This window comes from Danio aesculapii, chromosome 2 (genome assembly GCF_903798145.1).
Source record: "Danio aesculapii chromosome 2, fDanAes4.1, whole genome shotgun sequence".
Classification (NCBI taxonomy): domain Eukaryota; kingdom Metazoa; phylum Chordata; class Actinopteri; order Cypriniformes; family Danionidae; genus Danio; species Danio aesculapii.
In genome coordinates, this window is record NC_079436.1 from 57,613,390 (window position 1) to 57,631,786 (window position 18,397).

The following is an 18,397-nucleotide window of genomic DNA, read 5'->3' on the forward strand; positions in this document are numbered from 1 at the left end:
ACATCACGAGAGCGATTGAAATGTATAGGTAGTAGATGAATTCATATATCTATATCTATATATATATATATATCTATATATATATATATATATCTATATATATATATATATATATATATATATATATATATATATATATATAGATATATATATATATATATAGATATATATATATATATATAGATATATATATATATATATATATATATCTATATATATATATATATATATATATATATATATATATATATATATATATATATATATATATATATATATATGTCATGCAGTGATCAGTTGACACGCAACAGCTGGATATGTTAAGCAATACAGATATCCTGGCCTGTGATATAAAAACTCTCATGGTTATTTTTATCATCTTATTTTGAAGTTTGTTTAAGGTGTGTTTGTATTTTAAACTGTTTCATCTTTGATGTATTTGAAATGATGTTTGGCGATGTTTAAATTCACTGTTTTTTTAAGCATGTTTGCTGTAAGGTGTCTAGAAAGGCAGCATTTATGTATAAATGAATTATTATTATTAAAATGGCACATGTGGTCACCCTGCGATTCTCACACACAGAGTCTGACCTGCAATGCTGTGATGTGTGTGTGTGTGTGTGTGTGTATATATATGTTTTTATATGTGCATATTTGTGTGTGCTTATTTGTATATGTGTGTGATTTTGTTTGTATGCGTGTGTATGTTTGGGAGGGCATTTACACCTGTACTTTTCCCCATCAGAGAGTTTGTGTGTGTGTCTATGTGTGTGTGTGTTTCAGTGACTCAGGCTTCCTTTGGTCCCCGTCCACAGCTCTCGCAGCTCCACCTGGCAGCCGAGGTCTCTGAGTGCGGCTCGACCCACGTCTCCACAGTCCCGGTGGGCCGCCAGCGCCTGCGAGATCAGCGCCTCCGCTCCCATCTCCAGAATGGGCTGGCTAAAGTCACGCGAACGCGCCACCAGATTCCTCAGCAGCATGCAGGACTGTTTCTGAAACAGCAGGAGATGCCGTGAAAACAATAAACAACGATATATAAACTGTTGAAGTCAGAATTATTCGCCCTCCTGTGAACTTGCTTTTCTTTTTCAAATATTTCCCAAATTATGTTTAACAGATTCAGGAAATTTTCACAGTATGTCTGATAATATTTTTTCTTCTGGAGAAAGTCGTGTTTGTTTTTTCAGCTACAATTAAAGCAGTTTTTAATTGTTTTAAAGCCATTTTAAGGTCAATATTATTAGCCCCCTTAAGCAATATTTGTTTTGGATTGTCTCCAGAACAAACCATCGTTATACAATGACTTGCCTAATTACCATAACTTTACCCTAATTACCCTAGTTAAGCCTTTAAAATGTCACTTTAAGCTGTATAGAAGTGTCTTGAAGAATATCTAGTCTAATATTATTTACTGTCATCATGACAAAGAGAAAATAAATCAGTTATTAGAGATGAGTTATTAACACTATTATGGTTAGAAATGTGCTGAAATCTTCTCTCCATTAAACAGAAATTGGGGAAAAAATATCCAGGAGGGCGAATAATTCGGACTTCAATGTGTAAATATACACACACACGCACACACACACACATATATTTTGTGATTAGAGAGTGTTTGTGCGCAGTGTTTCAGCTTTACCTGCATGTTTGCTTCAGCTGGATGAGTCTTCATGGCTTGCAGAGCCGCCAGAGCTCCTCCACTCTCCATGATCACCTTACAGTTGTTGGGTTTGCGAAGAGCGAGAACACACAGCGCTGCACAACCCTGCTCACACACCTGAAACACCGACAAAATGCGCACACACACACACACACACACACACACACACACACACACATACAGTGCTATAATTTTCAGTTTGTCTGTTTTAGGCTTGGGACGATAAACGTTTTCAAGGTATACCATGCGGTTTGGAAAAGTCAAGGTTTTAAAACCGGCAAAATTTTCTGTAATACCGTTCCTAAGGTGTGTACGATTTTTTATTCACATTTTTAAAACATTTTTTAGGACAACAGTATCTCCAGCAGAAAAAATATCCAAAGATGCTGTTTTAAATTGTAAAGAAATCAGTGTTTTTGAAACAAATGAAGAGAGCTGAAGTCAATTATTCATTTGAATTATTCAGCCTGACGTGTTTACTGCTCCATAATATGACAAATGTTTCTTAAAATAAAATAGATTGTTTTCAATGGGGGAAAAAGTTTTAGTTCTTTACTCAGACATTTACAAAGAATATATATTAGAGCAGTAATCACTATATCGTGATATTTTTATCCAAGGTTATTATACCGTCAGAATCTTATACTAGACCAGGGATGGGCAAACTCGATCGTGGAGGGCCGGTGTCCCTGCATAGTTTTGCACCAACCCTAATCAAACACACCTGCTTGTAGCTTTCTAGTGATCTAGAAGACACTAATTAGGGTGTTCAGGTGTGTTTGATTAGTGTTGGAGCAAAACTATGCAGGGACACCGGCCCTCGAGGATTGAGTTTGCCCATGCCTGTACTAGACCATGCCTAGTCTGTTTCTAATTTGTGAGTGAGTTTCTGAGATCTACTGGCTTCCAATTTATGAAAAATTATGCTAAAGAAATGAAGATAAGCTCCGTCCTGCCTGCATTCACAATGGCATCTTTGACATCATCATTTCCTGCAATTTCCTTAAAAGCGCTGAGCAGAAATATAGCTAAAGCCCTGCTAAAATTGGCCTTGGCGACACTCATGTTCTTCATTAGGACGTTTTTTTGACGATGACATTATACTACAGTATATGATATCCCACCTGTGCATTGGCCATGTGACGATTCATCGCCATGACGATAAGCTCCGCCCCGCCCGCACTGACAATGGCATCTTTGACGTCATCATTTCCTGCGATGGCCTTTAAAGCGCTGAGCACCTGCTTCACCAGCTCCTAAAAACACACACACACACACACACACACACACACACACACACACAGAGGTCAGACCTCACAAGCACAAGCCCTACATTTCTGTACACCAGGCCCCCGTTTTCAGAAAGGAGGTTAAGTGAAAACTCAGAGTAGGTTAACCCTGAAATGAGAGAAACTCTGGGTTTTCTGTTTCAAAATGGTAGGTTTGTCAAACTGGAGAAAGCAGGGTAAGTAAAGCCTGTTTCTGAAAGAGAGGTTTAACTCAGAGTCAGTTACCGTGGTTAGTTACTCTGTGAACCTAACCTGGTCAGGAGCAGGTTTTATTCTCTAAACTCTGAGTTTCTGTCGGTCTCCTCCCCTTTTTTAAAGACGAAGCGGTATTTCTCACCTTAGCCTTAGTCATTTATTGCTTACATTTTAGTCATACAAAGAACAAAGTTACGAGAATGCCTTGTCCTTTTTGGGAACATTACAATTAGATTCAATACTAGGCATGGGCCGGTATAAGATTCTGATGGTATGATAACCTTGGATAAAAATATCACGGTTTCACGGCATCACAGTATTGTGATTACTGCTCTAAAATAAGTTTGTTTTTAATGTCTGGGTAAAAAATAAAAACCTATTTCCCCTTGGAATTTTATTATACTATACTAGACTTTATTTTTGTCAAAGGTTTATAATATTTTGGAGCAGTAAACATGTCAGGCTAAAATAATTGAAATGAATCATAGACTTGAGATGTCTTCGTTAGTTTCAAAAACACAGATTTCATTACAATTTAAAACAGCACCTTTGGATATATTTTCTGCTGGAGATACTGTTAACTCCTAAAAACACCTAAATAAAAATCGTACACGTACCTTAGGAACGGTATTACAGAAAATTTGGGCAGTTTTAAAACCTTGACTTTTCCAAACGGTGGTATTCCTTGAAAACGGAAAAATTCAATACCATAGTTTTAAGTTTTACCTTTGATATTATTAATAATAATAATAATAATAATAATTCCTTACATTTATACAGTGCTTTTCTGGGCACTCAAAGCGCTTCACACATAGGGGGGAATCTTCTCATCCACCACCAGTGTGCAGCATCCACCTGGATGACGCGACGGCAGCCATTTTGCGCCAGACCGCACACCACACACCAGCTGATTGATGGAGAGGAGACAGAGTGATTATGATATGGGAATGATTAGGAGGCCATGGTGGACAGAGGCCAGTGGGCAGATTTGGCCAGGATGCCAAATGCGAAGGACATCCTGGGATTTTTAATGACCACAGATAGTCAGGACCTCGGTTTAATGTCTCATCCGAAAGACGGCGCTCACTGAGCAGTATAGAGTCCCCGTCACTATACTGGGGAATAAGGACCCACACAGACCACAGGTTGGGCGCCCCCTGCTGGCCTCACTAACACCACTTCTGGCAGCAACCTAGCTTTCCCCATGTGGTCTCCCATTCAGGTACTGACCGGGCGCAGCCCTGCTTAGCTTCAGTGGGTGACCATGTGAGAGTTACAGAGAGCTAGCTGCCGGATTACTGCAAAAGAATAAATAATTAGTTAATGGGATTATTACTTATTATAAATGTCGTATCAACCTCGACCACTTGATCAATAAAAAAGGCAGACACACAAGTGCTTTTAAATATATTAGAAACGCAAATTTAGACATTTTATCTTAAACTGATCAATGTGTAAAAGTGGGAACCTTAAATTAAGCATTTCCACTGAACATTGAGTTAAGGTTATATCCATTGTTTTGTCAAATTTGTTACAGAAACTATGCAATAAAACTATGTTTTATGTAATTTAATGCAATTATGTCTGAAATAACTTTAAAACTACAGCCAATTCCCCACTTTTTCAAGTGAAAAGTCAATACACATTACTTATTTTATTATACTTAAATATTTGTATATTTTAAATGTAAACTTGCGCATTAACATGAGGAGCTATGTTTTCCCACGTTAACTGTCTCTGTTTTGCCGATTAAGCGTCGCTTTTTAAAAATATATGGTCATATTTGCTATTTGACATAACTTTGCATGTGCACATCAAGTTGAGCTGGAGAAACAAATGCTGGTGTTTTCTCAGATGTTGCCATTGTGACTCGTAATATCTGCGCTCCATTGATAATGCCTTTTTATCGTCGTTAAATGTAACTCTGAATAAAGCTGCGGTCACACCAGAGTTTGTGTGTGCGAAATTCTGTCATGCAGCGCTGCGAAAAGGGGCGGGATTAAACAAGATGATGAGACATTTAAAAAAGCGAGCGATTGCTCCGTGCTTTAAATTTCTGTCCAGAGAGGTCGTGTTTTGACCCTCGATTGGTCTCACACTGTCAAGTGATGCAATTTCGCAGGTCAGAGTTCACCAAGCTTGAACTTTGCACTGCAGCGAACTGCCAAACTTGACGCATGACCTTGCGTTTCCAGTCTGACACATTCGCGTGTGTATGAATGGAAGTCTATGGGAAGAAAACCCCAGTGTGACTGCAGCTTCAGTCTACTCAGACTTGATTGACATAACTCAGATCAGCTGTTCTGAGTTTTTAATCTCTAGGTAAGCTCCAAGTTGGTTGAATCTCCAAGTTGGTTGAACCTCCTTACTGAAACAGGCCCTAGCTCACCTGACAATCCAGACCGTCCGCCAGGAGTGTGATCATGAATTTCAGGCCTCCGAGGTCTACGATGTCCTGACAAAACTCGTTTCTCACGGCCAGACGCGAGAGAGTGGCACAGAGTTCACTGAGCACTGATGTGTTTTCAGGATGAGCTGAAAATAAATAAATAAATAAATAAAAAAATCATCATCATCACATATTGAAGATTGTTTAAGCAAGGTACGAAGAACGACCCCTGAAGTGCTTCTATTATCCTCATTTGTACATGGCTTTGAATAAAAGCGACTGCTAAATGACTAGATGTAAATCAGCACTGACCTTTAGCAGCTTCCACCATGACTTTCAGTCCATTCTGCTCCAACACGATCATCTTGGCGTGTTCGTGGGCGTGTCCAAACGGCACCCGCACGTCATCATCAAAGGTCATGACCCTGAGCGCCACACAGGCGTCCCGCACGACTTCGGGGTGCTGTGAGTACCGTGTGATGCTGCCGGTGAGCAGCGGGAGAACTCCAGCCTTCACCAGATCCTGACGGTTGTTTTCGTGCTTTAGACAGCAGTTCCGCACGATACGCACACACAGACAGACCAGACCCGCGTCCTGCTGGTGCTACACACATTCTGAGAGTCAATAATTCAATTTGCATGATTCCTACAGCTCTTCTAAAGTCAAATTCAAAGCATTTTTCAGGTGCATTTACAAACTGTACAAGTGTGGCACATTAGATTGTTTTTCATATGTTTACACTGCCTGACAAATGTCTTGATGTCCATCCCAGTTGTAAGAGCAACAATTAATAACTCGACTTCTAGTTGATCATTTGGAAAAGTGTCAGAAGGTGGATTTCTCTGCTGAATCATCTGTTGATCTGCATCCCAATCATCACAAATACTGCAGAAGACCTACTGGAACCAGCATGGAGTCAAGATTCTCAAAGATATCAGTCAAGTTTGGTGAAGGAGAAATCATGGTTTGGGGTTACATTCAGTATGGGGGCGTGCGAGAGATCTGCAGAGTGGATGATCAACATCAACATCCTGAGGTATCAAGACATTTGTGCTGCCCATTACATTATAAACCACAGGAGAGGGTGAATTCTCCAGCAGGATAGCGCTCCTCATACTTCAGCCTCCACATCAAAGCTCCTGAAAGCAAAGAAGGACAAGCTGCTCCAGGATTGGCCAGCCCAGTCACCAGACATGAACATTATTGAGCATGTCATGGGTAAGATGAAGGAGGCATTGAAGATGAATCTAATGAATCTTGATGAACTCTGGGAGTCCTGCAAGAAGGCTTTCTTCACCATTCCAGATGACTTTATTAATCAGTGATTTGAGTCATGTCAGAGATGTATGGATGCAGTCCTCCAAGCTCATGATGGAGTCAGACACAATATTCATTCTGTTTCCACTGCAGCATGACCACATATTCTATACTGGACATTATTGAAGGTTCAGTGAGCAGACTTTAGTCTAAGCAGAGTCAGACCTTACTGTCCTAATGAAATCATTAATAATCAAGACATGATCAGACTTCATTGTGCTCAAATAAGCCTCATCTAGAGGCCTTTACCTTTCATATAAGCCACTTCTAATACCAAATGATCAACTAGAAGTCAAGTTATTATTTACTGTTCCATAAAACTTGGATAGGTGACAAGACCTTTGTCAGCTAGTGTATATATAGTTCAAGACAAAATTATTAGTCCTGTGAAATGTAATTGAGAGATTTTTTCAACAACTAACTTTGCCATGATGACAGCACATAATATTTGACTAGATATTTTGCAAGACACTAGTATTCAGCTTAGTGACATTTAAAGCCTTAGTTAATGTCTAATAAGTTTTTCACTCATCATAGCATGCGTGCTGCTGCTGATGTGACAATAAAAGTGATTTGATTCGATAACCCATTCAAATCAAAAGTTGTAATCATTTTATTAAATGGAGTTTATAATAAAACTTATAAAATAACTATAATTATAGGATAGAGGGTCTCTCAATGCTGATTTTAATGCATTGACATACGTTTCCTAATGAGATTTTATAGTGAAATGTTACCTGTTGTACTTTATGATCCTTTTACAATTAAAGTTGGTTGAAACTTTTGTTTACTTTGAACATGTTTATACAATAAAGCAATACACCAAGTGTTTTAGTTATAATGGCGTGTATGAAAGAGCTGAGCAAAGATTAATCATGATAAATTACATCCAAAATAAAAACGTTTCACATTAGCCAGTGTGTATTACATATACAGTATTATGAATATGTAATATACACACACACACATACATAAAAAACAACACTATACCTTTTTTTGCTTAGATATTTAAATTTATATGTAATTTGTATCATGAACAGTAGACATCAGAATTATTAGCCCTCCAGAATTGTTAGCCCCGTCATTAAAATAATAATACTGATAAAACTGCTTTTATTCCAGCCAAAATAAAACAAATTAGACATTCTCCAGAAGAAAAAATATTATAGGAAATACTGTGAATAATTCCTGAATCTGTTAAACATAATTTGGGAAATATTTGAAAACACAAGAGGGGAAATAATTCTGACTTTAACTGTATATATGGCAGAAAAACAACATATCGCAATGTCAGATTTGTTTACATTATCATGCAACCTTAATACAATGATAATACCATGATTAAAGCTTCAGCAATTAATCATAACAAGAAAACTATGACACCATCAAAAGCCTACCTGGTGCTCAGTCAAAACCCGGATTAAAAACAGCCTCCCCTCCTCATCCAGCAGATCTGGCTGGCCGTCGGTCAGCGCACAGAGAGCGGCCAGAGCCACAGAAAGAGCCTCCTTTTCTCCGGCGGATCTCTGGCAGCAGCTGAGGATTGTGGGATATGCGTCTTTCTGAGCGGCTAGGTATCTCTGAGCGAAGCCCAGATTGCACTGATCGGTGAAGAGTCTCAGATCATCCAGCACAGATGTGGATGAAGACGACGCTGCGCTTTTCAGAGACTCTAAAGCCTGGAAATATACCCCAGATCAATCAATCAATCAATCAATCAATCAATCAATAAACCTTTATTTAAATAGCACCTTACTGCAACCGAGCTTGACCAAAGTGCCAGTAAAAACAAATTATACAACACAACTAAGAGGAAGAGGGTGACATGGTGGCGCAGTGGGTAGCTCTGTCGCCTCACATCAAGAAGGACTCTGGTTTGAGTCCCAGTTGGCATTTCTGTGTGGAGTTTGCATGTTCTCCCCGTGTTGGCGTGGGTTTCCTCCGGGAGCTCCGGTTTCCCCGACAGTCCAAATACATGCGCTATAGGGGAATTGATCAACTAAATTGGCCGTAGTGTATGAGTGTGCGTGAATGCAAGAGTGTATGGGTGTTTCCCAGTGATGTGTTACAGCTGGAAACATAGGCTGGATAAATTGGCAGTTCATTCTGCTATGGCGACCCCTGATTAATAAAGGGACTAAGCCGAAAAGGAAATGAATGAATGAATGAACAAACTAGGAAGCAAACAATGCCAAAATAATACAAAGTGTCCGTGCTACTAAACATTCAGGGGTGGGCAAACTTGATCCTGGAGGGCCGGTGTCCTGCATAGTTTAGCTGCAACACTAATTAAACACACCTGCACATGCTAATCGGTGTCTTCAAGATCACTAGAAATCTATAAACAGGTGTGTGTGATTAGAGTTAGAGCTAAACTGTGCAGGACACCGGCCCTCCAGGACTGAGTTTGCCCACTCCTGCATTAAAATCTATTTTGAACAAGTGGGTCTTACACAGTGGGTCAGATAACAGTGTAAATATACAGCTGAAGACACAATCATTATGAAATTTACACAACTTAATTGCTCAATATTCAATCGACCTAAATTTGTCAAAACCAATAAATGTAATGTATGTGTATTGGGGAAATGTGAAGGAATTGTGAGGAACCAAGCATGTTTTACAGTGTATACAGCTGAAGAGAAAAGTATTGTGAATATTCTTTTTCAAATATTTCCCAAGTGCCGTATGTTTTCACAGTATTTCTCACTATTATATTTATTTAATCTGGAGTAAGTCATATTTCTTTAGTGTAGCTGGATTTTTTTTTTAATTTAAATTAATTTTAAGGTCAATATTAGGCTCCTGCCACTATAAAATATTCTTATTGCGATTAATTGCTGAAGCTTTTATCAGGGTACACTCAAAAACAGACGTTTGTTGTTTATTCCAACTACTTATTTGAAATGAGCTGAAACAACACAATTCTTCATGTTTTTTTGGGGGCACAACTTAATTTTTTTATGTTGAATCCACTTACATACGTAAAAACTAATAAATGAACTTAATTTCTACATGTTGTCTCAACACAAATCGGTTGAGTGTAACCCAGCATTTTTACAGTGTACATGGCACTATCACAACATCGATCTAAACAGCAAAAAAGGTCACTTTAAGTAGAATAATAACAAAAAAGTAAGTATTCTCTGACTCTCCTTCAGTTTAGTCCCTGATTTATCAGGGGTGGCCGAAGTTGAATGAACCACCAATTACTTTGGCATACATTTTATGTGGCGGATGCCCTTCTAGCCGCAACTTTATTGCTTTATTGTATATACAGTGGGGGCAACGCAGTGGCGCAGTAGGTAGTGCTGTCGGCTTGCAGCAAGAAGGTCGCTGGTTCAAGCCTCGGCTGGGTCAGTTGGTGTTTCTGTGTGGAGTTTGCATGTTCTCCCTGCATTCGCGTGGGTTTGGTTTCCCCCACAGTCCAAAGACGTACAGGTAAACTGGGAAGGCTAAATTGTCCGTAGTGTATGAGTGTGAATGAGTGTGTATGGATGTTTCCCAGAGATGGGTTGCGGCTGGAAGGGCATCCGCTGCGTAAAAACATGTGCTGGATAAGTTGGCGGTTCATTCCGCTGTGGTGACCCTGGATTAATAAAGGAACTAAGCTGAAAAGAAAATGAATGAATGAATATACAGTGCTCAGCATAACAGAGTACAGCCCATTTTGAAAATGAATATTTTGATTAATTTCTCAGTGAATATAGGCAGTGTATTTTGGTGCATTTGAACAAAACAGATTTATTAAACAGATATATTTATTAAAATAAGATTTTAGTCACCAAACATATTAAGAAATTGAAAGATAATACAAATAAAATCAAGCAAAATATTGCAAAAAAAAAATCCTCTTTTTAAAATTTGTATTTAATATTTTTCTATAACATATAAATTTGCCTGTGCTAGTTTTTGGACCCTTATCATCAGTTATTTTGTTAGATAAGCTCCAGATTCGGCTTCAGTACTGAATAATCTAATATATATATATATATATATATATATGCATAAATATACAAATGTACATGTGCAGAGTAAACAAATGTTTCAATTAAATTAAATTGCTAAATTATTTTAAAGTGTAATATATAACACTTTACAATAAAGTCTTTAAGGTGTCCAAACTCAGTCCTGGAGGGCCGGTGTCCTGCAGATTTTAGCTCCAACTTGCCTCAACACACCTGCAAGGATGTTTCTAGAAAGCCTAGTAAGAGCTTCATTAGCTAGCCCAGGTGTGTCCGATTGGGGTTGGAACTAAACTTTGCAGGACACCGGCCCTCCAGGACTGAGTTTGGACATGCCTGCTTTAAGCTGAATACTGGTATCTTGAAAAATATCTAGTAAAATATTATGTACTGTCATCACGGCAAAGACAAAAGAAACAAGTTATTAAAAATGAGTTATTAAATCTATTGTGTTTATAAATGTGCTTCTTTTAAAAAGCACTTGGGAGATATTTTGCTTTCAAATGCAAATCTGTAGTGCTTTTAGGTTAGGATGTAAACTTGGATTACATTTAGCATGTAGATTTACCTGCAAAACCTCATGGGTTTGATCCTCTGTGTTTTCTTCAGAAGAAACTTTCGGCACTGCTTTAACAATGTTGCTGAGATCCACTCCTGTGACAAATAAACAAATGATTTTATTACTGTATCACCATGTGCGAATATTTATGACATGTGACATTGGTCAGGACACAATATTAGCCCTTGGAAAGTCAGTGTATAACAGTGGTTTGTTCTGTAGGCAACTAAAAAAATAATAATATTGCTAATAAATGTTATTATTATTATTTAATAATTTATTTAGTTATTATTATAATTATTTTATTCAAGCCAAAGAAACAAAAATAAGACTTTCTCCAGGAAGAAAAAGAGAATAGAAAACACTGTAAAAAATGTCCTCACTCTGTTAATCAGCACTTGGGAATTATTTGAAAAATAATTAATTTCAGAGGGCGACATAGTGGCTCAGTGGTTAGCACTGTCGTTTCACAGCGAGAAGGTCGCTAGTTCGAGTTCCAGCTTTGCATGTTCTCCCGGTATTGGCGTGGGTTTCCTACGGGTGCTCCGATTTCTTTCTATTCTTCTCCGGCGCTATAGGGGAATTGATTAACTACATTGCCCGTAGTGTATGTGAGTGAATGAGTGTGTATGGGTGTTTCCTAGTACTGGGTTGCAGCTGGAAGTGCATTCGCTGCATAAAACATATGCCGGATAAGTTGGCGGTTCATTCCCCTGATGAATAAAGGGACTACATGATTTTAGCCCTGATTTTGACTCGCCGACAGATTTTGAGAAATCGCAGACAAATGCCTGAAATCACAGGCGAATCACAGTATTAAATATCAAAGGGATGATCTGAGAGAATCCCTGATGAGTTGCTGACACCCGTAAGATATTTGTGATGCTAAACATCTGGAGCTGTCTGCGATTCAAATCACACCATGTGAAATGTGTTCTAGTTGAGAATAACATCAGCGATTACCTACAGCCAATGAGAGAGCAGAATCCACTAGTGTGGGTATTTGCAGGCCAGCTGGAGGATAGGAGAGGAGTTAAAAGCACTTATTTGGACCCAAGAAATTAAGGAAAAACTAGGGTAAGTTTGGCAGGAGCACTGTGTCTGTTTGACATATCATCTGTAGCATACCACAACCAGCTCGAAAAAAAAGTTGAGGAAATTGCTAATTCCCTTCAAAAGCCAGGTGAGCAAAATAAACACATTTTCTCCCCCACTAGAGGCTTCTTTTTCATTGTGTAGTTAATAACAAAAGATATACTCTGACATTGTGTTGTTTCCATCTCACTTCTCGTGTGTGTTTGGTTGTGAGATGTAGTTTGGACAAAGTTGTCAGCGATTCCTCCTATTGTAAAGTCATGCAGTGTGAAACTCCCTGTAGCTGATCCATCCTGCAGTGTAAACACAGCACCGATGGAATGCTACCCCAGATAGACATGCAGTGTCAAAACATCTGTGACGTGACTACTTTGAAAATCCTGCAGTCTGAATAAATGAAAGAATTTCACCGAATGGCAAATTATTTTGTCCCTAACCATATTTAAATATATATACATATATATATATATATATACATATACACATACACATACATATACACATACACATACATATATATATACACATACATATATATATACACATACATATATATATACACATACATATATATATACACATACATACATATATATATATATATATATATATATATATATATATATATATATATATATATATATATATATATATATATATATATATATATATGTATGTGTATATATATATATGTATATATATATGTATATATATATATGTATATATATATGTATATATATATATATATATATATATATATATATATATATATATATATATATCTATATATATATCTATCTATCTATATATATATATATATATATATATATATATATATATATATATATATAAATAAATACATCTCGTGTGTTTGGTTGTGAGATGTAGTTTATATATATATATATATATATATATATATATATATATATATATATATATATATATGAGATATCTATCTATATATATATATATATATATATATATGAGATATCTATCTATATATAGATATATATATATATATATATATATATATATATATATATATATATATATATATATATATATATATATATATATATATATATATATATATATATATATATCTATATATATATCTATATATATATATATATATATATATATATATATATATATATATATATATATATATATATATATATATATATATATATATATATATATATATATATATATATATATATATATATATATATATATATATATATATATATATATATATATATCTATATCTCTCTCTCTCTCTCTCTCTATATATATATATATATATCTATATCTATATATATATACTATGTGCCCTTCAAGGAGGTTCAAAAAAGTAATCAAAAGATGGTAGCTTGAGGATAACTAGTTTGCATGGTGGACGAGATTTATTTTATATGTTACTTGATTGTGAATAGGGATGTAGGTGGAAGGCCATTCGCTGCATGGGACGTATGTTGGATAAGTTGATGGTTCGTTCCGCTGTGGCGATCCCTGATTGATAGAGGGACTAAACCGAAAAGAAAAATTAATGTATGAAGGAATGTATTTGTGAATTATTTTGTTCTTGTTTTAAAAATGTATGAGGCACTGTCTGTTTTATGCATCATCAGTATTTTGAAGCCATACTTTGTTTTATTTAACAGTGAGGACCGCAATGGAAACAAGCCCAGGGCTTCATTGTGTTTTTATCCTCGACAGTTTTTATTTACAAATGTATGGGATACTTGTACAGCTTGTCTAAAATCTGTCAAATAAAATTCAATTCAATTCAATTCAGTCATCTTGGCAAAGATAAAAGAAATCAGTTATTAAGACTATTATGTTTAGAAATGTGTGAGAAAAATATACAGGAGGGCTAACAATTTAGGAGGGCTAATAATTCTGACATCAGCTGTATATGCAGGGTGCACAAAACTACATAACAGACTGTGTATAACTAAATGCACCCGTTAGCTTTCATTTGCTTTTCAAGTAACTCACCCTGAGATTCAAACTGTTCAATGGCCTCTTTCAGAGCTTCACTTTCCTCCATGTCAAAATCGTCAATGTTTTCTCTGACCACTGAATCAAAGGTGTCCTGAGTGATCCTGCGCTTGGCCATGACTGCAGCAGATGCTGGAAAACAACACAATATACAGATAAATGATGCACTTCAGTTTTAGAGACAAAAATAAACACTCTGGAATCATTTAAAGGAGAGCTATTATGCAAAAAAAATCACTTCTATAAGGGGTTTAAACACAGTTGTCTATTAATATATCCAGCCTCTAATGGTAACCTTAAGTTTTTTATAATCACACTTGTCTGCAGAAACACTTTGATGTCTCTCTTTGTACGAGTCATCAGAGGGGGAAAGCCCCGCCCACTAGTGCACATCTCTCCTCATTAGCATAAACAGCAGCCCTGAGTGAGAAGCAGCCGTCTGTCCATTAGCCATTGGAGTGTTTGAGCTGCTGAAGATAATGTCAGCATAGACTAAGAGGATTATAGATGTGGAGTTTTAGATGAAGCACAAATAAACAGTGACAGGAGCGACATAGACTGACAGAAGCATGAAGCACACACTCACACTGAAGTACACACACACACCTGACCAGCACTGACAACACTAGTGCTGTTTTACATCTGCCACTATACTGACACACACAAAGTATCTCCCATGTGCTGTTTAAAAGAAACACATTTATAAACACAATAGTTTTAATAACTCATTTTTAATAACTTGTTTCTTTTGTCTTTGCCGTGATGGAATTTATTATATTTTACTAGATATTTTTCAAGATACCAGTATTCAGCTTAAAGCAGGCATGTCCAAACACGGTCCTGGAGGGCCGGTGTCCTGCAAAGTTTACTTCCAACCCCAATCGGACACACCTGGGCTAGCTAATGAAGCTCTTACTAGGCTTTCTAGAAACATCCTTGCAGGTGTGTTGAGGCAAGTTGGAGCTAAAATCTGCAGGACACCGGCCCTCCAGGACCGAGTTTGGACACTTTAAAGACTTTATTGTAAAGTGTTATATATTACACTTTAAAATAATTTAGCAATTTAATTTAATTTAATTAAAGTAGCTTCGCCCTTTTAAAGCGACCAAAACAGCAAAATCGGGATCAAAGCCTCAGTTTCAGAGTGAGAAACATTATTAGTGTGTTATTTTGATCTCTAACTTCACTACAAACCTTAGGGACATCAGAGACTTATTTTACGTCTCGTAAAAATGAGCATAACAGATCTACACTAACATTAATGTTATTCATCCACCACTTATTCCAAACCTGTTTCTGTTTCTTTCAATTCAAGTTTATTTAGGCCCGGTGTCACAGGGGGGCATTGTCCACCTCAGAAAGAAATTGTTTTAGGGGATATGTAGCCTAATAAAATGTTTAGTTCACTGCACAGTCCCACAGTAGTCTACACTATAATTAATATTATCATTTATTATATTCATTATTGTTATTAATATTATTAAATTAAGCTAAAATTGACTAACGCAGAACACTTTAGAATGTTGGCTTTCATTTTGACATGGCTAGAGCGCACTTTAACTGTTGTGTAAAGAAACATCCCATCATGCAGCAGCAGTCTCAAGTTAGGACACTTCAAATGGCTTTTGTGTTTAAAGTTGATCGGCCTGCGGAGTCAAGTTTACAGTGTTAGAAATGAAATAGGTATATAGTGCGTGGTGGATTTACCGTGGATCCACTTCTCACATGCACTGCAGGATGAATGATAATCTTTAAAAATATGTCATTTAGGTGATACTGCTATTTTCTCATGCAAAATTAAACACCAGAAAATATACTGTAGGCCTATTTTAACAGCTAAAATACAGTTAGCATGTCGATTTTGTTTTGACTTGTAGCTCAAGGCCCTACAAAATGAAAATAACCTGAAAACAAGTTTATCAAGGCTTAATAAATAAATAAATGACGGGTAGGCCTAGTAACCTAATGGTTTATGATGGCGTTTTTACAAAAGTCAACCGGACAATATCACAGAAAAACACTCCCTTATGACAGCCTAAGAGAAATCTTTATTTTTATCTTTGAAATGATGAAAAGCCTATTGAGTTGTGTGTTCTCCCTAAATGTTCACGGTAATAACTGTGAATTTAGGTATCTGTTTTAGGTATTTTTCTGGCTACACTAATGCCTTAAAATGTAACTCAATCGTTTTGAATGACATTAGATTGTAACATTGAACTTTTTCCTAACACTGATGTTGGTTGGGTAATAGGCTATGTGAAGCGTGATGACTCGGTTATGCTGATTTCACCATATTTATTTACCGGTTATACGAATAGTCTAACCGTGGGTTAGATTACATGTGTGGGCATAGTTTGACATCTTTACCTAAAACTTTAGTCATTTATAGGCCTATTATTTGAAATAAAACTGAAAGAAATAAGGAGAATAAAATAAAATTTAAAGCACTCATTTGGCTCTGAATGGTCTGTCTGCGTTAATAAATGGTATCATTGGATTACCTTCATTGATAAAATCAGTAATAGCGAAACTGTGCGTATTATTATTACTATAAAAAGTATATTACTGCCTTAAGCCAGTAACTTAGGCAGTAATACAAAGTAATAATAAATGTGAATAAATAGCCTAAAAGAAGAGACCAAAATCAGTCACCAGGTCTAGTGCCCCCTATGGGATTAAAATGCACCCTCAGTTATGACATCCTGGCGCCGGGCCTGAGTTTATTTGTTTAGCTCTTTTCACAATAATTATTAATCCAAACTAGCTTTGGAAAGGTGAACATTATTATATTATTACGTAAAAACAATAAAGTGTCATTTACAATAGGTGATGTCTATAAACAGTTGAAGTCAGAATTATTAGCCCCCCTTTGAATTTTTATCTTTTTTTAATATTTCCTAAATTATGTTTAACAGAGCAAGGACATTTTCACAGTATCTCTGATAATATTTTTTCTTCTGGAGAAAGTCTTATTTGTTTTATTTCGGCTAGAATAAACGCAGTTTTTAATTTTTTTAAAGCCATTTTAAGGTCAATATTATTAGCCCCTTTAGGCTATTGTTTTATGCGATGGTCTATAGAACAAAGCATCGTTATACAATAACTTGCCTAATTACCCTGCCTGGTTACCCTAATTAACCTAGTTAAGCCTTTAAATGTCACTTTAAGCTGTATAGAAGTGTCTTGAAGAATATCTAGTCTAATATTATTTACTGTCATCATGACAAAGAGAAAATAAATCAGTTATTATAAATGAGTTATTAAAACTATTATGATTAGAAATGTGTTGAAAAAAATCTGCTCTCTGTTAAACAGAAATTGGGGGGGGAATTAACAGGGGGCTAATAATTCTGACTTCAACTGTACGTTATATAATACATTTCCAATGAAGTGATCTGATCGATACAATAATTTCGAACGGTTTGTGTTTTGTATATTGTTCCTTCCTCCTTAGTATATTTAATAAGTCATCTTTAGCATAACGTTAGTTTATTTGTTATTCATTCAGTGCATAAGCATTTTAGCGTGAGGGACATAAAAACATCGTTTATTAACGTAAGTGACTAGCGTAAGATATAATACCTGAGAATAACGATCATTCAAGCACAAAGTGACACAATGAGGTTTAAAAGTAAAACAAAACAGATAATAATCCTGGAACTCACCAACACCCAGTCTGGAGCCTTCTGATAGAACACACTGGAGAACAGAAGGCGCTGCGCTAAAAGCTTGAACGTGCAGCGGTGACTGAGCGCAACGCAATTTAACTGACGTACTGTGCTTCGTGAATTTGCGGAAAGAGCTGCGTTGAGTTTACTTTAATGAGGCTCGGGTGAGATTTGACGGAGATAAAGGTTCCGCCTAATTATTCAGTGGATGCAGACAGACAACGCATTCCTTTGTTAATCTATAAGAATTAA

The 18,397-nt window shown here is 36.4% G+C and overlaps 1 protein-coding gene across 1 annotated transcript; it reads right to left on the reverse strand.

The window, feature by feature from the left end:
• Positions 1-287: 287 nt before the first annotated feature.
• On the reverse strand, positions 288-18,201 carry LOC130214637 (armadillo repeat-containing protein 6-like). Its single transcript, XM_056446418.1, has 9 exons — positions 18,143-18,201; positions 14,475-14,609; positions 11,385-11,470; positions 8,249-8,530; positions 5,846-6,137; positions 5,534-5,679; positions 2,785-2,916; positions 1,640-1,777; positions 288-992 (listed from the first exon to the last, which is right to left on the reverse strand). The coding sequence occupies exons 2-9, from the start codon at positions 14,593-14,595 to the stop codon at positions 780-782; spliced, it is 1,410 nt and encodes a 469-aa protein (XP_056302393.1). The 5' UTR covers positions 14,596-14,609; positions 18,143-18,201; the 3' UTR covers positions 288-779.
• Positions 18,202-18,397: the final 196 nt, after the last annotated feature.

What these genes read in the sequence shown, in the direction of transcription:
- LOC130214637 (XM_056446418.1), bottom strand. Translation starts at nt 14,595, where the DNA reads ATGGCCAAGCGCAGGATCACTCAGGACACCTTTGATTCAGTGGTCAGA. An exon ending in CATGGTGGAAGCTGCTAAAG is followed by an intron (nt 5,680 to 5,845) that starts GTCAGTGCTGAT and finishes ATTTATTTTCAG; the next exon opens with CTCATCCTGAAAACACATCA. An exon ending in CAGCTGAAGCAAACATGCAG is followed by an intron (nt 993 to 1,639) that starts GTAAAGCTGAAA and finishes CTGCTGTTTCAG; the next exon opens with AAACAGTCCTGCATGCTGCT.